The sequence below is a fragment of the Drosophila willistoni genome (assembly GCF_018902025.1).
Source record: "Drosophila willistoni isolate 14030-0811.24 chromosome 2R unlocalized genomic scaffold, UCI_dwil_1.1 Seg200, whole genome shotgun sequence".
Lineage (NCBI taxonomy): Eukaryota > Metazoa > Arthropoda > Insecta > Diptera > Drosophilidae > Drosophila > Drosophila willistoni.
The window spans coordinates 1,614,828-1,638,776 of NW_025814051.1; the positions used below are offsets into that span (position 1 = coordinate 1,614,828).

Below are 23,949 nucleotides of genomic sequence, written 5' to 3' on the forward strand. Positions count from 1 at the left end.
TAATAATTTTTAAGCTGTGATGTAAATAGTTCTGATTAAAGACCACTATGCGCACAGCGCATGCTCTTGGGCAAACATCTGGTCACCCTCAAGTTCTGCATTTGACTTTTCTTTGACTTTCTTTGATATAAATTGTAATTCATCTCAATTAAAGGAAATAATTTACTTGTATTGGAAGTTTAAAGTGAAACACGCAATATGCGTAATGCACCGAAATCGTAAGTAATCATTAAATATAAAAAACACACGATTAAACAAATTTCAATATGTGTTTACTTCATCCAGACTCGGTCTTATGGTAACAAGTCCAGGCGGAAGCGGGAGCACTGGCGCTATCACGGACAGAATATCTACAAATGGGCGCCAAAATAGTTTAGAGGATATTAATCTGGATCAGTTCCTAAAGACCTCAAACTATGAGGATACGGTCAAGCAATTGGATATTTACTATGGCATTGGTATGCACACTTGTAGAATGTAGCAAGATCCCAATGAGATGTGAACGCAATGGAGGAGGCGACAGAGAAGTGCAAAAGATTTTTATATAACCTTGGAAACGTCACTGTAGGGCAGGCCAATTAAGTGACCAATTAAATGCCACGACTCGTTGCGGGCTGACGCTGCTATTTATAAATATCGCGAAATATTTGCCGCTCTTCTTCTTCATTGTAAACATTTCGTTCGTTTTGTTTAGATTTGTCAACAATTCTTTTGTTTTTGTTTCTTGTTATCGCTAAAATAACAAACTGCCGCTGACTTGATAATTATTCTCACTTTCCCCTTCTCACAGTGAAACGACAATTGCTGCGCTTCCAGAGTCCCATAACAGGTCTATTTCCTGTTATGAGTACAGATCAGGTGGTCGGATCCGTTCGTGATAGTGTCTATTGTGCTGCCGCCGTTTGGAGTTTATATCAGGCTTATCGTCGCATCGACGATGATCGTGGCAAGTCCTATGAACTGGGCCAGAGCACAGTCAAATGTATGCGGGGTATTCTCGAGTGCTGGGTTAAACAGGCATCCAGAGTGGAACTCTTTAAGCAACGGCAATCAAATCAGCATGCATTGCATAGCAAATTTCAATTGCACACCGGTGAAAAGATCTATCCGGATGAATTTTATAATCATCTACAAATTGATTGTGTAAGTTTAAAAGAAAGAGCATTAAGCGATTGAATTACTGTATTTTTCTACTTTCAGGTCTCTTTGTATCTGCTTTTCTTGGTGCAAATGATCACATCTGGTCTGCAAATTATCTACACTCACGATGAGGTAGCATTTGTACAGAATTTAGTTTATTATGTGGAACGAGCCTATCGTACACCCGATTTTGGCATGTGGGAAAGGGGTTCGAAATACAATAATGGCACACCTGAGATTCATGCTTCGTCTATTGGTAAGTAGGTAAGATATTTTTCTATCCATTTACATTTATGTCAATCTCTACAGGAATGGCCAAATCCGCTTTGGAGGCAATCAATGGATGCAATTTATTTGGCGAGAAAGGCGCCTCGTGGAGCGTTGTCTATGTGGATATTGATGCCCATAATCGAAATCGCAGCATTTTTGAAACTATGTTGCCCAGAGAATCCAGTTCAAAGGTTCTCCACTACATTTAATATCTCACATCACATTCTTAAATAAACAAATTTTCCTTCTTAACAGGGAGTAGATGCATCCCTCCTGCTTACATTGTCCTTCCCGGCCTTTGCCTCACATGAAGACCGTCTTGTGGATCAGACCAAACAAAATGTAGTTAATCGTTTGCGCAGCAAAATGGGTTTCAAACGTTTCACACGAGATGGCTTCTTGAGCAAAACGGAGGATAAAACTCGCCGGTATTATCATTCAGGAGAATTGAAAGAGTTTGAGGGCTTGGAATGTGAATGGCCGCTATTCTTTATAGCCATGATTATCGATGGCGTGTTCAAGAATAATAACGAACAGATTGAAGAATTTCAAAATGATTTGCGCCGCTGTCTGCACACTGATGCCAACGGAGATCCCGTTGTGACCATGTATTATGCACCCGATGGTGAAGGTTCCTATATGCGTGCCCCATCGCAATCATTATTCCTCTGGGGTCAATCGTTTTTCATCATAGCCCAATTGCTGACAGCTGGATTACTTCACATCAATGAATTGGATCCCATACGACGATATTTGCCCAGTTATAATCGTCCCCGAAGAGCCGGACGTTATTCGGCATTTCAGGTGAGTTGGTGCCAATAAAGCACGCAAAAAAAAAACTACCTAAGGGTCGTGTTCTCGATGAAGTGAAATGAGTCGATAATCAAAAAAACACTAAAAACATTAGACAATCCATTGACTTTAAGCCAGCAGTATAAAATGTATAAAATTATTTTGGCTAATTAAATTGACATTAATGATCAGAGTCCCAAAATTTGGTACTTTTTAAAACTTTAAAGTAGAATTTTAATTCTTCTAATTACCTTTTATTATTTAATTCTACGGTACTTTGCATTTTCGATTAATGAAAATCGAAACCGCATCGATCAATCTTTCTTTAGCAATTTTCTAATGAAAATTTCTATGAGCTATAACAAAAAAAAAATAAAAAACACTTTGAAATCTCAAATAAAGGTTTGATCCATTAGTTGGTGTGGTCCATCTAAGGTCACATGGAATTCATGCAGTATAAGACTCATTTCATGACATCTGAAACACAGATTGTATTAGGAAGTTGGGCGGGATTTCTAAGGAACAGTGACTGGTTTCCTCCTTACTACTGCTGAAGCCATTGCTGTTGCTGCACTCCTCCTGCTGTTAAGTTGTTGTGTGTCTGCGCGCGCTGGGTGTGTGTCTGAATTATGCTGTCCAATTGGATATATTCAGTTTAATTTGTACCTATTTATGAATATTTTACTTATGCTGCGATACCTAATTAGTTATTTTTAATGGGCTCTATTCTATTTAAGTGAAACTAATTGGCAATTCAATGACATTATGAAAGTATAAATATTTTAATTCTATTTTATTCATTCTCCTCTACCTACTACCACAAACTACAAACTACTACATACACGTAATACCTACATATAACAACAACATATAAAAAAAAAAACAAATTAATAATATAAAATTGGTTCAAACGATTGATTAATTGAAAATAAAAACAGGGCAAAGCTTTCGATGATAAACACAAAGTAAGTAGATCGAACATACTTTGCTTTCTTATACAAAAGAAATCTATTCAAAATTCTATAATTGTTATATGTATCTTCAAGAATTTTTTGCTTTTTTAGAACAAAATTTTTAGCACCATAGTTTTTAAAGAAATTTTTTATTTATTGGTAATAGCTTTTGGCTTTATATATGCACACACCGATCGCAAAAGTTTTCTCTATATGACATACCCACTCGATCAATACACAAGCACATACTATACCTACACACACCACACACACACAACAAAACACAACACAAACATAGTTATGCTCATTATGATTTAGTTTTTGTTACTATTGTATATATATTACATACATATATTATTCTATAGTGATTTCTATGTTGTTTTGTGTATCTAAATCTTAAAAAAAAACTCAAACATTCTTCTCTTTACTCTTTTCGGTTTTCCTTTCTAAAAACAAACAAACAAATCAAAATATATCTACTGCCTATTTTGTTTTAAATCAAATAAAAAACACACGCTCTAAATAGGCTAAACCGGGCACTGTAAGTAATTTTTTTCGATCACCAGACATATTTGTTCTTTGGGTTAACTTTTCTTAATGTAGTTTGCAGTTATCCTAACTCCAACTGTATCTAACCCAAAGATCACACCACAAAAAAATAAACCAAAATTAAGCAATATGTTCAGCAAGACAAATGCCCAAAAGACAGCAATAAATAATGATTAGCTCTGATATGAAAAGTTATATAATATTTATACTAATCAATTTGCCACTTGTTATACCTACCTAATAATTCCTTATTACACACATATATATATATATAAAAAAATATATATAGAAACCACGCATACCTATAATATTGGATGCCAAGAAGGTAATTTAGTGGTTTTTAATCGGCTTTTTGGGCGGGTGGGCGTGTTCAATGAAACACACAATAATTAATTGGCAGAATAATAAAAAAGTATCCTCTCCTCTTGAAAATAATGAAACAAATCTGCACTTGGCATGGTTTTTCCTTCCCATCTATCCTTTAAATAAATTTGTTTGAAATTTAAAATTTATTTTAGTTGTAAGTAACCATTTTTATTTGTATATAAAACACAATTTTATTACTATCGGCATGACAACAATTCCAAAAAAATTGCCTCAACTATGTACCTTTGTGCTAGTTATTCCATCTCCTTGATACTCCTTGTCCTTCTCTTCCCACGCAATCCTCAATGTGTGTTTTCCTTCTTACTCTTTTTTTCTTTTGCATTTTGGCATTTGGCTAGTGAACAAAATTTCCCTTTGAATTTTTGAATTGGCCATTTGCATTCCTTCTAACATTTTAATCCTTTTTGAGCTGAATGAAGCATTTGGCAGCGAAAGTTAATCAAATTTCAAATAACTCTTACAGGGCACCGCCACAGATTTGGTAGTGCAAATCGTTTTGATTGCCGAATCAATGCGTTTGCAGGCCATGATGGCCACCTATGGCATACAAACTCAAACGCCACATGAGGTAAGGATTGCTTTATACGATATTATGGGACATGATTTAATTGCTTCTATTTCACAGGTGGAGCCAGTGCAAATCTGGAGCTCAACTGAGTTGATCAAGGTCTATCAACATTTGGGAGTCAACAATAAGGTAGGACTTTCGGGTCGCCCTTCACGTCCGGTGGGCTCATTGGGTACTAGCAAAGTCTATCGCATATGTGGCATGACGGTCCTGTGCTATCCTCTGATCTTTGAGGTCTCTGACTTTTATCTGTATCGTGATATGGCCCTGCTTATTGATGACATCAAAACAGAATTGCAATTTGTGGGCAAATATTGGCGCCTATCTGGTAGACCAACTGTTTGTCTACTTATACGAGAGGAACATATGCGGGATCCGCAATTCAAGGAGATGTTAGATCTATTGGCCATGCTGAAGAAGGGTTATTGTGATGGCATGAAGGTTCGCATTGGACGCTTGCAGAATTTGATTAGCAGCTCTTGCATAGAACACTTGGATTTCATGAATCAGAGTGATCTTACGGACAATGAGAATGCCTTTTCCCAAATCAATCACGAATACATTGGCTATCAATCACTGACCGATGTGCCAAAAGCATTGACCTACGTGGAAGAGAAGGTATCGGTGGCACACTTTGATAACAAACCAACGCCAGATATCATCAATGCCCTGCGCAATACCGAGTCTATTTATTGTCTGTGTCAACTTTGGGGTATTCTACTTAACCGTGAAGGCTCCCACTTTGAGGTGAATGGACTCAATGTCAACACTGCCTTGACACAACTCTATCATCGAGCTGGATCGTTGCGGTATTGGCGTGCGGTACGCTACTGTTCGTCTCTTTTGCATCATATTGTAGACTCGATCAGTCCATTTATCACCACAGTACTGGTTAATGGCAAAGAGCTAACTGTGGGCATTATTGGACAAAAGGAAACTGTATTCGATAAGCCCATGACGCCGGCTGAAATACAGAATGTCATGTATACAAGTGTCCAACCATATGATGTCATCCAAGCTGTGCTGCAGCAGGAGGTGGTGCTTTATTGTGGTCGATTGATAGCTACAAATCCATCCATGTTCCGGGGTATACTTAAAATTCGCATTGGCTGGGTCCTAGAAGCCATGCGAATATATTTACAAATCTCTGGCCAACAGAGCATCGATGTGGATAATCTATCACCGTTCCAAGTTCGAATTCTGTTGCAGAAAGTTTTAACGGTCAGCGAGTGGGCAGTTGAAGAGAAGTAAGCGGAGCATTGTTTATTTATTTTTGTTGATGATTTCTAATTCTAATTGTATTTATAGACTTACCACACTGCAACGACGTCAACTGGAAGGTTGCCTCTGCCGTGTGCCCAAGCACTTTTATAACAAAATCTGGGAAATTCTACAACGTACACCTCAGGGTATTGTAACGCAAGGACATCATTTGCCAGCCACGCCCACACTTACTAGCATGAGTCGTGGCGAGTTGTCATTTAATTTGCTCGTAGAAGAGACTCTCATTTGCATTGATCGACCAGAAAGGCGTCAGATAACAGTGGAATTGCTTTGCATAGTGGCCACCATTCTAAACAGGTAACCTGATACGCTGATATCTATATAGCCAACTATTAATTTAATGTTGATTTGGTTTTCTAGAAATCCTGAGCTGCACTTTAAACAAGCCCTAGACTTGGATGGCATATTGGCCGAGGCGTTTGCCATGTACTGCAAGGATAACAATATACAACAACAGCCGCAACCTCAAACTCAGGAACATAAGAAAAATGAAGATCTAACTGCATTCTACTCATTACCATATTCAGAGACCACTGGCTATTTGGCCCGAGCGGCTGTAAATAAGGTTTTACAGGGTGGTATCTTTTCGACGAACGACGAAGATGTTCAATTGGATAGCGGTCATCTGCATGATGATAACTGTAAGGTTTCCTAAAAGACGAATGAGACAGGATTCTTAAAACTATTAAGCTTAGCTTAGGCAAATATCCTGGAAGACAACCACACACTACCCACACAAAAATTAACTCGAATTTTGTGGCATCTGCTTAAATTTAATTGTTTTAATTTGACTCTTATTTAATTTGTATCTCTCTATTTAGTTGTTTAATTAAATGTTATGTATATTTTTGTTGCAATAATCTCAATTGTTACATGTGCCACCACCAATGGGGACAACGAGGTCATGTTTGCTTGTCTGCTTAGTTCGACAATAGGTCAATAACATTGCCAACCGGGGATAGGAAACCATGTAATTGCTGCCCTTTCTTCGACGTTTATGCAAGTTACCATCGATTTTCTGCCACAACTTATGTCACAAGGCCCCACCGAGTGTGTATAAAAGCCGCAGGTCAGGTCCACACATTGTTTATTCTCTTGAACGCCAGTCATACGCCTTTGTCGAGAATGCGTGCTCCCGAGTGGATGAGTAGTGAAATGGCGCGACTTACCTCTAAATTGGAACGTTATAAACCTACTGGCAGTGGCTATAATCGCATACAATCGATTCGTTTATCCAAGAGTGTCACGCAAATGTTAAACAATCCGTTGCCAATGGGAAAACTGGTCGCTGCTTCTGGCTCTGCTGCTTCACATCAAGAACATGGCCAGCAGGAAAGCACTTTTGCGACTCCACGACGACGTGGTGTGCTCAGTCGCACAGAATCCGAGTGGGAGGAAGTATATCCAGCTGTAAAGTTTAGTCGCCAGCATAGCCATGAGAGTGCCAGCAGTTTGGACAATGAGATCAAATTCACCCATTATCGCAATTGTGCCACACGAATTCCTTAAATATCTATTGACATTAGCTACATTTACTTACAATATTTGTAAAACTTTATGCAGACATTTAGAATAAGAAATAAATCTATAATACATTTTAGAAATCAATCAAGCCATTGTTACCACCTTTTTACATCCCAAGATTTACCATGTCAATAATGATAAAAATATCATTATTATTATATTAACTTTTATTAGCTAAAACTTAAGTTATTATACTTTTTCTAGTTCCAACGAACTCTAGTTCGCCTAAGCAGCTTTTTAAGCAACTATCATACGACTAATCCATGGCACATACCGAGCAACATTTGTGTATACAGCCGGTGCTGCTACACTACTACATTGCCGTCCATAGCTTACGATTCCCATCTGTATGAATCGCTGTCCTCTATAGTAGGGGTAGGCAGTAAATAATGGACCACCAGAGTCTCCTTCGCAACTGTCTTTTTCTATATCTTTAAATCCCACACATAGTTGATTCTTTCCAATGATTCTTTTAAGGGCATATTCCTTAGCGCATAAATTGTGATTGGCCCGTGGTAATATGACTTCTTTTAGAACATCAGACGAATTGCCCACTTCAGTTCTACCCCAACCGGTGACTTTAAAGAATTTCATAGTATACGACAGATCCCTCAACTTTTTGTATATAGGTAGGCATATGGGCCTTATGTGTGCTAAAAGAAAAGTATTCATTATTTCTATATTGAAAACGTATTCATATCTTAAATACCTTTGTATATCACTTCCTTGTTTAATTCCACTAGAGCAATATCATTTAAACCCAAACGCGGATGATAATGCTCATGTTTTATAATTCTTTTAACTTCAATATTTTCATGAGGCTTCTCACAAATTTTTCGACTGCAATATTTTTTCTCAGATATCTTATGTTCGCCCAATCTCACATGATAGCTTAATAAAAATTTTAAACGTAAACTGAATTCAATGTCTATATTATTTGTCAAACTCACTTTATATATCTATGATCCATGAAACAGTGAGCGGATGACAAAACGAAACCTACATTCATATTTATAAGATTTTAAAGTTGTCAGGAGAAATTTCAAAGCATATTTATGCTGTTTACCCACGTGGAGTTATGAGTGTGCCACCACATAAAACAGTTTCCACACCATTTGTATCCCTGCCTGTGAGCAAAGCCATCCAAGGACGAGAATGAACTGCCACCTCAAAACCATTTTTGACTTTATCATCTCCGAAACTTCCACATATATCCGATTGATTTAATTGTCTTAGACCATCATAGTTAGCTTCATCTACGCAGCACACGAAATCCTAGGACAAAAGGTATATCTATGCTAATCTATATTACATCAATGGATTTACTTACTCGTCTATCCGAACATCCGTCATATTGTTGTCCTGGACAATCAATGGCTTGGATACATTGGCCCTGCTGATTGTTGACGGTTGTGCAATAATTGGATGCTGGAAAGATTTTCATTATGAAAATGATTGCCCATAATTTGTCGTATTATTCTTACAGGACATTTGTCCTCTGGTTAGGCCAAATGACAGGCAGAGAAGCATGCAAAAACATTTTAATGCTTCCATTTTGAATGGCTATTTATAATTTATAAAGACGACCAATGTACTTTTCCGTTTTAAAGATGGAATGAGACTGATTTTAAGTAATAAGAATTTTTTGCCGGGATGCTGAAATCGACAACTCGTTGAACATTTTTTGTCGTTTGCCGTGATAAGCTTTTTTATGCGGCTTCACACAACAACAAAAGGTTTATTAATACTAGATGATGCATATTACTAATAATCCAAATGTCACACGATTAAATTAAAACTGATAATGACAATTGCATGAACGAATACCGACATTTCAAATATTCACTCTCTAAAATATTTATTTAAAGAAGACAACATTGTCTTTAATTCGCTACAATCGAAATTTGTGATTTGTAATTTTTAGCAATTTAGCAAGATTAACAAATATTACGCGCCCTCAACTTAATGACTAAGGAATATTGTGTTGGTTATGTATTATGACGAATTTTTCGAATTAATTATGTATTCGTCAGTAAACGTCAGTCAGTCAACCAAAATTAGGATTTTTTTTATTATTATTAGATACTCTTATTAATAAGTACATGATAAAGTAGTAATTTGTCAAACAAGCTATATTTAACGAGCATCGCTCTAAAGGAAACCACGACCACATTTCAGCTTGTGAGTGGAATCCAGAGTTCTTCAGAATTCCATTTTTACATTTTATAATGTGGCGTTTTTTCAGCATTATCATTTGATTGTATGGGCTATTGTTACATTTTTTTAATTAGGTCTGTTCCAGTTTCCGATTCCGAGCCAAAATAGTCGATTTCAAATCGCTTGCATTTTAGTCAATCGAATGAAAAGTAATTGCACCCGTAGGTTCAAATTGTCTCCAAAATGTATGTAACAGACAGAAGAAAGATTTTCCGAATCCATAAAGTAAATATGTACATATATTCTTGATCATCATTTTTACCTGTCAATCCATAAAATCCATCTCGGGCACGAAAGGTCACACTCAAGATTATATTTGTGAAACTTGATTCTTTCTTGAGCCCGATTTGGGATAAAAAAGTTGTAAAATTTATGCTATAATTTTAAAATGTTATTGGCAACTCTATAAACGCCTCTCGTTTCTGGTAATAAGCGCAGCATCATAAATTAATTACAAGTCAGGTGAAATCATTTTGAGTGCAACACGTCTCAGTTCAATTAAGTGAACTGGAGGCAGAGGTCCAGCAATAAACTTGATGAAAATGAAACCAAAGGTATGGACAAATGATCAAATTGTGAAAAGAGTTTTAGTTGATTGCTGTTTTATAATATAGTATTTTCAGATGTTTTTGCTATTATTCGGAGTTCTGAATCTGGTAGAAAGCAAGAGATACTATAAATATGATGATGATAATGATAATAAGTTTTATGAATATCGCCGAGCTCAAATTTTACGTCCCAGAATGATTAACCATGAGTCGATAAATACGTGCCATGACTATAAAAAAATTGCACGTTGGATTAACGATCAGGTAGTCCGAACAGACAAATTGAAACATTTCAATCGACATTTGGGTAAGCTTATACAATCTCTTAATGACTCTGAAACGAAGGAGCATTGTTGTTTCTATGAAAAACTCACTATGAGCAGGATTTTTGAAAACATTAATAAGTTGGCCAATGAAACTGCTCGGCCTAATAAAGAATTGGGCAAGGATTTGGATCAAATATTAAAAATGATAAAGAATCTCCTAAGCAAGGACATGAAAACTTGCTGCGAGCAATTATACGAAGCCCTCATAAAACTTGAATTGAATTTCCAAAAGCAATTAAATGATCTAAAGAAATCCACCGAGCAAAACAATGAGAATCGCAACCAACAAAGAGATAAACTTAAGAAGGAGCAAACGGAACTGGAGAAACAAATAAAAGACTTATCCAGCCATTTAGTTAATATGGAAAAACAAGTTAAAGACAATGAGTCCACAGCCACCAATTGTTGTAACAAATCAGAAGATAAAATCAAACAATTGAATGACACAATCCAGGCCGAGAGAAAGGCAATAGAAGATGAGGCCAACAATTTGAAAAATCAAATAAATCACTTGACTGAAAATCAAAGTGAACAAAATAACTCCATAAATAATGCCACACAGACAGTAAATTCTCGTACAGAAAGCATTGAGAGTGCTCTCAAAAAGTGCGAATTGAGTGAAACTGCTTCCGATCAATTAAAAAACTCTTCAGTTTTGGAAAAGAGAATTCAAGAGCTTGAGGACATTACTAAAATACTATCTGATCGCATTTCTAATAATGGTAGTATTACTCCAGTTTGTCAGAAAATCGAGGAGGATATGCTACAATTTAGAAACTTGACAGCAAAACTTCAAAAAGTTCAGAAGAAAGGCAATGAATATTTGCAAAATAAAGTACAAAAACTGGAGAATCAAATGGAAATTTCTAAAGGATGTTGCGACAAAATACAAAAACTTGAGGACAATGCAATAAAGATACGAAATGATATTACAACAATGAATACGAGTTATAATGAACACATTAAAGGACTCGAATCAAGATTAGAGGAGCTTAAAAACCGTTTGGATGAAGCTTTGATGAAAGTAAGCAAAGAAAACGACTCGAAAAATGGAAATGACCGTAATGAACTTTCTCAAAGTATCAAGGACCTACAACAACAACTTAATGATGCAAAAAATGAACTGAAACAAATTTCTCATCACAAGAATGAAACCGAGGCTCAGATTGAGCTCTTCATTGAAAATTGCAACAAGAAATTCTCTGAATTAAATAATTCTATAATTGCTGAAGTCAAAGCCAATAATGAACTTATTGAGGAGTTCGAAATCCGTTTAGATAAAATCGACGAAAGGCTGAAACACCAGAATCATAGCATGTTAGATTTAGTGAAACGCATAAACCACTTGGAAACCCATCTAGAAATTCTAAATAAAAATATAGCTAGGGTCCAAGAGCTGCAAAATCGCAAGGATGACCTGCAAAAGTTAATAAAGGATGAATTAAACAAAATAGCTAACTTGCAAGCTCAAGTTTCGGCATGTGTGGTTAAATGTAAGAAAATGAACCAAGTGGATGATCTGATTGATCGTATTGAGGACTTGGAAAAAATTGCCAAAAATTGTCCACACACAACGCAAAAACCGAAAATTGTTCTTGAGAAGTCAACCACAACAACTGCGAAACCTGCGACACCTGCGACAACTACGAGAAAAAGAAATCGTAGGCCATCTGGTGTCATTGGTGGCGCACACGACGCGGCGGAAAAATGGGGGGATGACTGGCTTAAAAAAACCAGAAGGACTAAAGTTGAATTTAACCAATATGGAAACTGATGTTTTGTTTAGAATAATCAGATAAGATTTTGATGTCGAATTTTCGATAACAATAAACAAATTTCTCACTTCAAATTTTGGAGTTCTGATTTAAGACTTAGACCATAATGGTTGAGCGTTAGGTAATCATAAAAAAATAATAAAAAAAATTTTCGAAGCTAGAATTAATTTGTGGCAATTGGCGATATCCCAGAACTGCTTTATTTTGGCTAATATTTGATATTATTGGCTATTATTAAGAAAACCCCTTACAAAAAAAAAGGAACTTCGATTGGTTGAAACACCTCTCAAACGACGTGTTCGTCTAACAATATTTTAAGGTCCTCCATTTTAAATGTTTATTATTAAACAACTTCCAGGTGATTAGAACAAGTACTCTTATTGACATTTTCAACCTATGCGATCTGTTTCTCTTTTTAACAGCATTTTTGAATAAAGCAATTAGACATTTTTTTCTAAATTTTTATTATTTATTTCTTGGTACAAAAATTCATTCGTTTGTTGATTACATCTTTGCAAAACTTGTCACATTATCATTTTGGTCAGTTTTGTGTAGTTTTTTAGCGGACTTTTACAGTAATTGATCGTTAACCGACTTGATTATTTGAAATATAAATGTTTTGCAAAGATATAGAAACATGCGGCTTAGCCGATGTTTGTTAGATCTGGGCCATAGATTCAAAATTCACATTTAACTTTAGCTCTGATTAGTTAACACATAATTGGCGTTTATTTTTATTAAGTTAATGCTTATTGGAGATTGCATATTAGAGATATGAATGTACATACATACATAAATATATGTATCTGTATAGCATAATTTAGTCATATGTATGTGAGTGTGTGTAGGCATACAAGTTTATCGATTTTGTTGCTAAGCTTAGGCGTATCTTAAGCACATTAACATTTGACTTTTTTAATTTGATATGAATATTTGCCTAAATGTTAGAAAAATAAAAATTGATCATAATAAGCAAAGAAAACTATATAAGTATATATATACGTTCAATTGCTTTCAATATACAAAATATATATGCGATATGCCTAGAACTAAAGTCAACGCTGTAAAATGTATATAAATCTATAACAAACATTCTCAACATATACATATAATATCGAAACTCAGATGTATGCAACATAAAATTGTTATTAATTTTTGTTTTATCTTTAATTATTATTCTTGTATAAATATAAAACATTTATTAGTTACTTAATAACTTTATTTTTCGATAAGTTCGTTTCGATTTAGATTTAGTTTCGTTTTATTTTTTTTTTTTTGTGTTTGTTTCTTTTTGTTGTAAAATGCTAAAAATCCCTGAATATGAGTTCTCATCATTATTAATATTAGATTATACATAGATTAACTTAAACAAATTAATTAGTTATTCAATTCGCTAGTACTTAAGTTGTCTCAAATTAGCAAACAGCAACACTTTCTTAACTTAATACTAATTACATTTTTTGCTTAATATATCTATATATATATGTATATATATGTGTGTATATATAGTTACATGTTCTTATTGGTTGGTGTAGAAGTTTACCCATAGGCAGTAAATTAAACTAACTGTAAACGGTCAATGGGTTTATGTGTATGTGTTTGTTTGTGTGTGGGTATGTGATGTTTTTTTCGTTCCACTAGCTAACTAATTAATTAATTTTACTTACAAAAAAAATGTTCATATAAAAAAGATACTATGAAACCTACCATAACGCACTATTTTAGTATGTACGTACGTAAACTTATACGTAATCAAATTCTATATTACTTAAGCGTTTGGATTAGGCCTATGTTATTGTTGCTGGTGATGTTGCTGTAGTTGCTCGGGTCGTCGCACACTCATGCGACTAGGTATGGAATCGGTATCACCATCATCGTCAACATACTCCTCTTTGGGACGCGTCCATTTGATAAGAGTTTCTGGCGAACGATACAGGAAGAGTAATTTGGCAAACAGATCCTCTTCTAAGGCAAATTCCAGAGCCTCGCGTACCTTTTTGCAATTAAAGATATAATTATTGATTCGACATAAATTAGATCATTTAATTTTGACTTACCAAATATATATCAAGGCATAATTGTAACACTCTATCCACATAGGGCAGATCCTCAAACATAATCTTACGATTTTGTCCGCCAATGAAGGATTTCATAAAGCGTGAGGCCAATAACACAAATGTGGTATACAAACCGATGATACTAAGAAATTACAGATAGAAATTTATTAAATTTTGCTCACATATATAATAGACTAGCCAAACTCACCCGCCGGCTGTTAGAAAACTAAATGTTGATGGGAATTTCTTATCGTTGAATGTGTACATCACAATTCCCGATGTGCAGTTGCTATAGGCGAACTCCTTTAGTGTAGTGTTGTAGAAGGTATCATTGCAATAGTCTCGTATCTCCCACCATAAACCATTTGTCTCCTTGTCGCGATGCATTTTAATTACCAAGGGACGATAATCATCATCCTTATTGGGCGAAACACTAACCACAGCAGCATCACCAGAATTAAGAACCTTTATGAATTTGGGTATCATAGAGGGCAGAACCACAACCACTTCATCGGTAGTCGTATTATTCTTATAGGTAGAGTTGCCATTTAAGGACTCATTGCCATTTTGTTCAACTTCATAAGCTTCACTTAACATATTAATGAGAGCTAAGCGTCCTTCGAAAGTTTCATCCAGAGTTATGGCATGCTCGTGACCCACAGTCTCTTTAAGCCCCTTGGCTGGTGCCTTTCTTGTTAGAGCGTATGAGAAACGCGCCTTTAATGTGTGATCTGGAAATGTAATTAATAATTATTAAATATCCCAAATACAGTCTGTTTTGATACTCACTGTTCCTTAAATCATTTTGCAAACGCATCCTATCCGGCGGTGCTATATTCCATAAAGATGGAGAATTTCCGGCCAGCTTAACAGCTGCCACATCTGTTGCATCGTAACCAGTGATAAAGGTTAGGGCGTGTTTTTCCTTCAGGAATGCATTTGTCATTTGTGAATACATTTGGGAGTCGATTTCAAAGATGCTATCATAGTTATTTGTGGTATAAATGGGATCATATGGTCCTATTCGTATTGATACCGAAACTTGGTATGGTACATTCGATGTGCCCACCGCATTGCCCAACGCAAAGAGACATAGTGGACCCCATATGCAGATGACAATCAGCAAAACGACAGTTCCACCCATAATAAGTTTGGACAGCGATGCCTTTTTCTGAGCTCGCATAGCCGGAAAATCAGTTTCCGATTGTCTGGTACATCTTATCAAATAAATATTCGAGAATATGTCCTCCATCTTTAGCCAATCGAATATGGTCATCGTGCTAGAAAAATATTACAAAAAACCAAAAATAAGTTAAGCATCGATTGGACTTTGGAAATCCACCAAAAAGGAAAACTGGCAGACCTACCTATCAATGCACACCCAATCCAGTATAGTTCGTAATTCATATAAGAATGGAATTTGCATATAAACTTTGAATGCAATCATATTGACCATTGAGAAACCTTTGGTAAAGAAATTACCCAAAATACGCTTTGGATAGCCAGATTTGATTTGATACGAACTGAGCAGCATGTAAAAACATTTGATCACATAGAAAATAATCGGCGGAGCAAGTGAATTAAAGGTACGTTCCGTTACCGCTGGCACCACAAAGAACATCCAAATGTGTATGCCAATGACCGAAAAGAAATGGAATATAATCTTATTGACCAGAGCTTTACGTAGATATAGGGCACGATCGATAACAATCAGCAGAAACTGTACAAGCAGCATTATAAGGAATGGCACTGGAACTTTATTCTCAGCCAAATATGTTTGGACACCTTCATCGCTTTCCGTTTGTTGAGTCTGCAAAAAAAGAAAAGAAAATTTATATTTATATTGCATCAGATTAAAAACTTTTCTCAATTTCACTTACTCCAAAGGCCGTAAAGCCAAAGAGCAGAACAAAGAAGTTGACAAAATCACAGAGGAACATCAGAGCATACACATCGGTGGCCAAACGAGACTTATGCACCAGATTAAAGAAGAACTTGTGCAGCGAGGAAGTGTACTTGGTTCGCCTGAAATGGAAATAGGAATGGCTTAGTCCAATTAAAGAATAATCTAGTTACTCATTTACTCACTCCAATTGATTAATGCCAGATTTGCTGTATTCAGGAGAACCAGGCAATGAAGCCTGGCTAACTTGAAGACTCATCTTTTGGGCGGACTCATCGTTAAGCTGACGTGAGTCTGGCTGGGAAAGATTATCGCTATCCTCACGTTCGTCACTATAGAAAATTAATATAGAATTTATATTGCTCTGTAAAAACATTATATTTTTCCCATTTGAACTTACATGCTGCCAGCGGGTTTGGCAAACTGTTGATTTGTATCCTTATAGCCAGATTTCCATAAGCCTTGCGATTTGAGGAGATAACGATGCAGGAATAATACCAGCAATAGCATAAGATCATATACAGCATAATGGGTTTTCATTTCGACACCAAAGATTTTGGCAGCTGACAATGGCTGATTAGGTATATTATGATAATTGGCCCAAATCAATTTGAATTGAAAGATGCACTTGATTAACACAATGGCCTGGGTATAGGCAATTAAAGTGACCCAAAAGGTTTTAGTTGGCCGGGGCAACGACAATGTGCCCCATAGGAAGACCATAATGGGCAAAGGCAGAGATATGAGACTAGCATTGACCACCTGAAAGAAATAAAAGATATCAAGTCAAGAAAAGGATAATTTCCATTTAGTTAAACACTCACTTGATTGATAAAGACAACAATGTAACATATAAGATCCGTATTGGCCAACAGGGCATACCAAGATGAGATAAGGACCTCCACTATAATATGATGATCACGTTGGGCAAAGTTCTCTTCCTCCAGATTGAATTCGCCAGCACTGAAATGTGTAAGACACTTATTATTAGTCGATCAAATTCCATTTCCTCAATGAAAGATTACAGAGGGGAAGGGTCTCTAGCAACTTGTCATGCCTTCATGTGGTAGTGTGGTAACGTGTGCGCTGCATGCTCTAGAATGCGTGTCTTAGTACTTAGTTAGTTAGGTACTTGAAAATTTGGTGTTATTATCAAATCAAGAGCAAAAAAAAAAAGAACACAAAACATCATTACAACAATACATACTAGCAAAGAACGCATAGAGATAGATTTAAATCATAGCAGCGAATGCAACTTAGTTGAGGCAAATGCAGTTACACAGATAGTTTAACAAAAGGAGTAGAGAGAAATAAGATACAGATACAGATACAGAAACAGATAGACTGATTGCTGGGTATAGATAGATAAACATATATATAATTGATAGGTAGTACATAGACACACACACATATTAGACAGAGTTACAAATTCAGATGAGGCTTCACAGAGAGAGAGAGACAGAGAGATAGATAGATGTTGTGTGATTATCCGTGAATGAAAATAAATTAACATTGACTGACATCGATTTAACAATTAACTGAATTATCACTAAATTTGCTATCAGTGTGGGGGCATGGTCAGTAGTACCTGTCCACCTGTTCGTAGGACCAATGCTTGCTTAATGAGCCGCTGCCAGCATTTGGTTGTTGTTGTTGTTGATGATGATAGTGATGATGATTTGTGTGTGGACTATTATAAGATGCAGAATAGCCGCTGCGATCACATGATGGCGTTTTAATGCGTATCTCAGGCAGGCCGCAGTCCATTTTGCGACTGACTATAGTGCTACATACGTTTGATATACAATATAGATATATATACGATAATAGGCATAGTGAAATGTAAGAAATGAAATTGATGTCACAATGCAATTGTATGTAAAATGAAAGTATACACAATAAGTAAGTATAGTATATAATTGTAGTTTTAGTATTCAAAAATTATTTAGAGAGAGAGATAGAGAGAGAGCACACAAATTAAGATAGATTTCAATTTCTGTCGTGTGTTTAAGATTTTTTTTTTTGGTTTTTTTTTTCAATTGATGGAAAACAAGTTGATCTTACTTACCCTTTGGCTGGTGGCGATGAATTGATTGATTGTTTTCTAACGTAACAAAAATTTTTGTTTGGTTTGATTTGTTTTGTTTTGGATTTGTTGTGATGATCGAAAAATGCGCGCAGAAAAACAATGTATACAAAAATGTAAGAAAGAAAGAAATTAGTAAGGATCTGGTATCGTTTTTCAAATACTTATAGACAATATAAAGAAATATGGTATCAGTTTTTTTTTTTTCTTCTGCTTTTTGGCACAAATCATTATTTTAAACTCAAAAGAGATAAATAAATCAAACGAATCATAATAATTTTTGATAATAAATAATGTAATAGGTGCAAGGCGTGAGAGAGTTGATTTTCTTTAAAAAGTTCCAGCAAGTTTTACTTAATTATAATAGAGATTTAAGTGATGTATGTATGTATAATGACAGTTTATGATCAACTAAATAAATAATATATGCAAGACTTAAGAGTGCCTCAAGGAACATATAACAAAGTTTTATTTGTTATTTCCAATTTAAATAAATTTGAAGAAAACTCATGGTGTTTTTAGGGTTAAAATCTTCCTTGATGTTAAGATCGAAGCTTTAAATTGTTAATTGTAAAGATATTTAAAACATTTCCTAACGATTTGTGCTTGTTGAAATTCAAATTTGTTTTTCGCTTACAAGAATTGCTTTTTTAAAGAAATTCTGTTTACTTTTACTATTAATTAATGTTGAATAGAAAGTCAAATCCTGTTATTTTTCAAAGTTTTTAAAAGTTTCGACTACTTTAACTATTTTTTAACATCGTCTAAATGCTATGGAAAATTGTTTCGGATTTCTCTAGATTTTAGAGAAAGACCTTTTGTTGACCAAGAAGAAAATAATTCGAATTTCAATTATTTGCCTGGGCATAGGAAACTTGTTATCAAGTCTCAAATTAGTTCCTGACCAATTTGTTTGAAATCGAAATCAAGAAACTATCCAAATTGTAGTTTTAGTCAAATATCCTTAACAAATTGGCCAATTGGAATTTCTAAACTAAACTATGTACTTTAAAGAAAACTCCGAGTTAATTATATTTGAAAGTTATGAACAAAAGTTTCAAGAAAAACTTGATGGAACTTTGCAGAGATTCAAATATCTTAAGAGGATTGTTTAATGTTTGATTTTTGTTTACCTAGAGGTGGCTGCATCAACAGTATCTACAGGTATAACGATAATATCATCATGTATCTGCTGTTGTTGTTGTGGTGGTTCTTGTGGTGAGAGCGGTGTGGTTGTTGTGTTTGTGGTGTTGGGTGGTGTGCTTGAATCGTGTGTTGTGGTGGCATTCGTGGTTGTGGAGGCCATGGGCCGACGCGGTGTAGACGATGAAACAGGCTCATCACTTTGATGATGGAATGATGTGTTGCAGGTGGTCGATATATAGATATATATATATATATATTTATAGACATATATATATATTTATTGGTGGAAGCAGGTACATAGTTTTTTTTAACACAAAATATATTTAACGTATATGCAAATAAAAAAAGAAAAAAATAAAGAAGAAAAGAAACGATTTAAAATTAAACTAAAAATGGAAAATGCTCGGGAGGATCTCAATAAAAAAAGTCCACGAAATAGAAAAATTAATTTCCATTTAACTTAATTGGGAATTGGGTGGGGGCAAGAGGGAATTTAAAACAAAATGAAAAGGAACACGCTACTCTCTATTGATAACAATTCAATATCAAACGCAAGCGGCGCACACTTCAAGTCTCGCCAATGTTGCGTACTAAATACCTCTCTAGATTCGATTTAAGGAAATGGAACATGGCCGCAGCACTGGAAAGCCCCAATCGATTTAAAGAACTGGATTCCTGCAAAAATGAAAATAAAATGGTAAAAATACAGGAAAACTTTTATCTCAAAATTCAAATTTAGCACTCACCTTCAGTGTCTTCTTTTCCCCCGCCAATATGCGATTCACAAATCTATAGTTCCGTGAGAAGCGATTCAAACGTATGGTCAATGTAACAAGGAAACCCTCTAGTAATCTTATAATGGGATTCGTATCGAAGTCCTCATCCGAATCTTTGGCTGTAACCTCGCCACTATCGATTTCCATTTTTGATTTGCTATCCGAAGTTTCCTTAGACGTAATGGCAGTAGGAGCAGGCGCGATATGGGGCGGTGGTATAACTGGCAAATCGGCTACATCTCGGGCAATGTGTTCACTAGTGGATCCCGATGCAGCAGCCGCTGCAGCAGTTGCCTCATCCCGTTCCTTGGATATACCCTTGCTGGTCGATGGGAAATCAGCAGAAGGGGCATCTTTGGATTTCTGTAAATATTAAATCACATTTGATTACAAATTTGATATAAAAAAATATTAAAATTTTCACATTTATTTCACATAATTGAACAAAATTAAAGCTTTAAAAATCGCGATATATATATATATATTTGTTTGTACAGGCTGAAAAATAATCAAGTGAGTGTGTGAACCAATAGGTAGTTGTAATTGGTTAGTTGGTTGGTTGTTTTGGTGTCTTGGTTGCTCGAGATTTGCAAGTACAGTGGGTGCGCCAATTAAAAAATATTAATAATTTGTTGCTTTTTTTTTGGTTTTTGGTTTTTTTTTTTTATTTGCACAAACTCACAACCCGAAGAGTGTCTGCTGCATCCTCAAGCAGCGGCAAACTGCGACGACCAAAATCAACGGGTTCGGATAGAGTAGATGTGCGTATGCCCACATCACACTCTAGGGTATTATCATCATCATCATCACTAGGATGTTGGTCATCGTCATCATCTTTGTCATCATCGAGTTTAAGGGCAATACGCGAACCCGGCTCAGAGGCATAGGAACGTTCACGCATATAGAAATGACGACGATATTCGGCATCATTTAAATCCTTCCAAACCTTTGTCGCGCGAAAGTGTTAAATCATTTGATGGGGATGCAAGGGATGTGGGAATTTTTGAAAGGCATTTTATATATATTCTTCATATGCTTATACAGTCCAATCGATTTCAATTAATCAATAATATTTGGAAATATTCTATTCTAATTCACTTACATCGTAAAGAGTTTTTCTTCGCTGCATTTTCATTTCACTTTCGGTTATATTCTCTTCCTCTAGAAAATCAATCTCATCGTGTATCATGTCCAATTCAAATTTATCATCCATTTCTTCAAACATATAATAGTCACCAGCTCGTGTGGCTATTTTGAAAGAGGAAAACAACAAATAACAACAAAATATTAAGAATTTTCATTATCAATAATGCAACAAATTTAAACTAAATGAAAAAGTTTACACAACATTTAGATATAACTAAAGGATAGAGCATAAAAACACATTCCATGCATAATATGACAAATATTTGGAATTATTATATACAATAGTAAGTTATTCAAGTTTTGGGGGTCAATAAAAAACACACATCGAAATAAAACCCAAAATCAAAAGAACTTTACCATGTGGATGCAATTTAATTTCCTTCCTTCTGCGTACTGCTGGTGCAGGAAGTGGATAACCATGTTCTAAAAATAAAAATATTGAACAAAAATCAAATCAAAATCATTTTATAAAAATCATAATACCAAATTAAGAATGTGACATAAAATAATTGAAATAAAATTTATAAATAAATACGAATCTGGTTTTACAGAGTTTTTGAAACTTCGGCCAGCCGAAGCTTGGTCTTAAAAATATTTTGAAACAATCCGCTGAGGCTTTTGGTTGACCTTTTTTTAAGAAAGTTAAGAATAAATATGAAGCAAAAGCGAGAGTAAATTTTTAATAGCTGAATTGTTTAGAAAGTTTTTTGAGAGTTGTTTCTCTTCATGCTATTGGAAAAAAGAAGAAAACTATAAGTTTTGCGTAAGTTTTTTTCTATATAATATCTAAAAATCAATTAGAAATAGTTTGATTTGATTAAAGATTTGATGATTCAAAAAAAAAAAAATTGTTCTTAGGGTTGATTAGTACCAAAAATACCCGAAAAGGTGAATTTGAGAATGTAGAGGACTGGGAGACCTTACAGGAGACCTTCAATTTCTAATTATTTTAAAATAAAATAGTTGTTTACATCCTAAGATCAAAAACAAAACTGCAAATCTCCTAAAGACATATAAGTACATCTGGTGGTAAAAGCAAACCCATAGGCCAATCTAGGGGGAAAATATTGCCCCATAAAGTATGCAATAAAAAAGTATTCATTGTTTTCTACAAATTTATGACTTTTCATAAGATTGTAACACAAAAACTATCTTAAAACAACGTTGGCTTAGAGGATTTTTTTTTCTCATCAAAATTTATTTGCTTATTATACAGTTCGCAGGCGTGGATTCGCCACTGCACAGAATTAATGCTTAATTAGCTTAATTTTAGTGTTCGTAACTAAACCTCTAAAGGAGAATAAATTTAAATTAGTCGCAGTTAAGGTTGAGATTTCAATCAAACAAAGAAAATAAAATGAGGATCGTCATAAAAGAAAAACTTTGCCCTAGAGAAAGAAACTTTATAAATAGAAAGCCAGACATTTTACGCTAGGTACTAATCATTTTGCCCTGTTGACTAAGGAATACAAAAGTATCCGCTATACTTGTTTAGAGTTTTCACAATTTCCATGAAAAATGTTCACACTTAAATTATTTTACACTTGTAAGAATGGTTGAGCGCATAACCCTTATAACGCTTTGATTATATTTAGTAACTAGTTTAAGATTAGACTTACAAAAAAAGTGATATTTACAAATTGGTCATATTCATGATTCATTCACATTTGCTTGAGGCCTGCTACACAAGACCTCAATGGGTTTTATTAAAAAGTACACACACACTGACACAAGAAATAAAAATCTTTGTACAAAGTATTTGGAAAAATTGAATATTTATATTTTTCAGCTATTTTAAAAGTAAAAGAAATGATTAATCCAATACATGGTCCATGCAGCAAGGCGGGCTCATAGAAGGCGCACATCAGCGACTCCGTTAAGTAGACCGTACCCACTGGTCCCCAGCTATGCGGACGCTGAGCTAAACGCAAAGCCACCTCATCTCTTGCTCCACCCAAATTGCTTGAACGACGTTTTCGCATGGTTGATGTAGCGGATTGTGTTCCAGTGGCCTCATCTAGTGAGTAACTCGCATTTCCCATGCTCTGATGACGACGATGCAGAGATTTTTGACGCATTGTTACCAATTCCTCACGCTCCTCGGACTGTGGGATGGAGGAGGAGTTAATCGGTTTTTTATTTTCACTCCCATCTGTTACCATATGCTTCTTCATGGGTGATCGTTTGATGGAAACTGTTTCATTCCAAGAGACAGCAGCATTGGTCGATGACTGGCGACGATGTTGCTGATGTCGTCTCAGACTAGGAGTTACAGATATTACTGAGCTGCTTCCAGCGCTGGTTTGAGTCAGGGCCGTAGCATAATTAGCCAAGGGAGGTAGCAAGCTCTGCATGGTCATCTGTGCAGGAGCTCCACTAGACTCCGATGGTGCCAGAACAAGAGAAATCCTTTTGGGTTCTAGAAAACCTTCTGTCAACAGAGTCGACAGAGCTTCAGTGCTGGGCGTTGTGGGCTTTTGTTAATAAGGAATATTTTGAGCA

The 23,949-nt window shown here is 35.4% G+C and overlaps 5 protein-coding genes across 16 annotated transcripts in view; 3 read left to right on the plus strand and 2 right to left on the minus strand.

Annotated features, from left to right (window-relative positions):
- The first annotated feature begins 73 nt into the window (after positions 1–73).
- Positions 74–6,803, plus strand: LOC6641781 (probable phosphorylase b kinase regulatory subunit beta). 6 transcript variants are annotated; one of them, XM_023175399.2, is made up of 11 exons: positions 81–218; positions 286–458; positions 791–1,143; positions 1,201–1,396; positions 1,450–1,601; positions 1,666–2,214; positions 3,141–3,167; positions 4,555–4,659; positions 4,717–5,906; positions 5,968–6,240; positions 6,304–6,803. In XM_023175399.2, exons 1-11 carry the CDS (start codon positions 199–201, stop codon positions 6,596–6,598), a joined length of 3,333 nt encoding a protein of 1,110 aa, XP_023031167.1. In that variant the 5' UTR covers positions 81–198; the 3' UTR covers positions 6,599–6,803. The 6 variants fall into 6 exon arrangements, with proteins under 6 accessions (XP_023031169.2, XP_046867043.1, XP_046867044.1 ...); XM_015178526.3 differs by lacking the exon at positions 3,141–3,167 and adding an exon at positions 3,682–3,696 and having other exon boundaries at positions 82–218; XM_002064558.4 differs by lacking the exon at positions 3,141–3,167 and having other exon boundaries at positions 82–218.
- A 68-nt stretch (positions 6,804–6,871) lies between these two features.
- Positions 6,872–7,551, plus strand: LOC6641780. The gene has a single exon (XM_002064557.4). The coding sequence runs from the start codon at positions 7,069–7,071 to the stop codon at positions 7,450–7,452; it is 384 nt and encodes a 127-aa protein (XP_002064593.1). The 5' UTR covers positions 6,872–7,068; the 3' UTR covers positions 7,453–7,551.
- Positions 7,552–7,623: 72 nt separating this feature from the next.
- Positions 7,624–8,995, minus strand: LOC111518504 (serine protease grass-like). The gene is made up of 6 exons (XM_023175402.2): positions 8,952–8,995; positions 8,798–8,895; positions 8,538–8,742; positions 8,418–8,466; positions 8,177–8,358; positions 7,624–8,120 (listed from the first exon to the last, which is right to left on the minus strand). The coding sequence occupies exons 1-6, from the start codon at positions 8,956–8,958 to the stop codon at positions 7,705–7,707; spliced, it is 957 nt and encodes a 318-aa protein (XP_023031170.1). The 5' UTR covers positions 8,959–8,995; the 3' UTR covers positions 7,624–7,704.
- A 1,197-nt stretch (positions 8,996–10,192) lies between these two features.
- On the plus strand, positions 10,193–12,407 carry LOC124460376 (cytadherence high molecular weight protein 2). Its single transcript, XM_047011008.1, has 2 exons — positions 10,193–10,238; positions 10,299–12,407. Exons 1-2 carry the CDS (start codon positions 10,221–10,223, stop codon positions 12,330–12,332), a joined length of 2,052 nt encoding a protein of 683 aa, XP_046866964.1. The 5' UTR covers positions 10,193–10,220; the 3' UTR covers positions 12,333–12,407.
- A 621-nt stretch (positions 12,408–13,028) lies between these two features.
- Positions 13,029–23,949, minus strand: part of LOC6641555 (piezo-type mechanosensitive ion channel component) — a 37,977-nt gene continuing 27,056 nt past the window's right edge. For 3 of the 7 annotated variants that reach the window (XM_023175549.2, XM_023175548.2, XM_047011056.1), the window contains 15 exons: positions 21,805–21,870; positions 21,404–21,549; positions 20,272–20,664; positions 20,124–20,200; positions 19,513–19,722; positions 18,362–18,397; positions 17,118–17,256; positions 16,694–17,055; positions 16,479–16,625; positions 16,271–16,415; positions 15,758–16,200; positions 15,180–15,670; positions 14,599–15,121; positions 14,391–14,532; positions 13,029–14,326 (listed from right to left, as the gene is read on the minus strand). In XM_023175549.2, coding sequence (XP_023031317.2) covers positions 14,126–14,326; positions 14,391–14,532; positions 14,599–15,121; positions 15,180–15,670; positions 15,758–16,200; positions 16,271–16,415; positions 16,479–16,625; positions 16,694–17,055; positions 17,118–17,256; positions 18,362–18,397; positions 19,513–19,722; positions 20,124–20,200; positions 20,272–20,664; positions 21,404–21,549; positions 21,805–21,870 — 3,521 coding nt within the window. In that variant the 3' untranslated portion in view covers positions 13,029–14,125. Of the gene's footprint in view, positions 14,327–14,390; positions 14,533–14,598; positions 15,122–15,179; positions 15,671–15,757; positions 16,201–16,270; positions 16,416–16,478; positions 16,626–16,693; positions 17,056–17,117; positions 17,257–17,881; positions 18,080–18,361; positions 18,398–19,512; positions 19,723–20,123; positions 20,201–20,271; positions 20,665–21,403; positions 21,550–21,804; positions 21,871–23,272; positions 23,922–23,949 lie in introns of all 7 variants that reach the window. The other 4 variants (XM_047011058.1, XM_047011057.1, XM_047011060.1 and 1 more) reach the window with 3 other exon arrangements.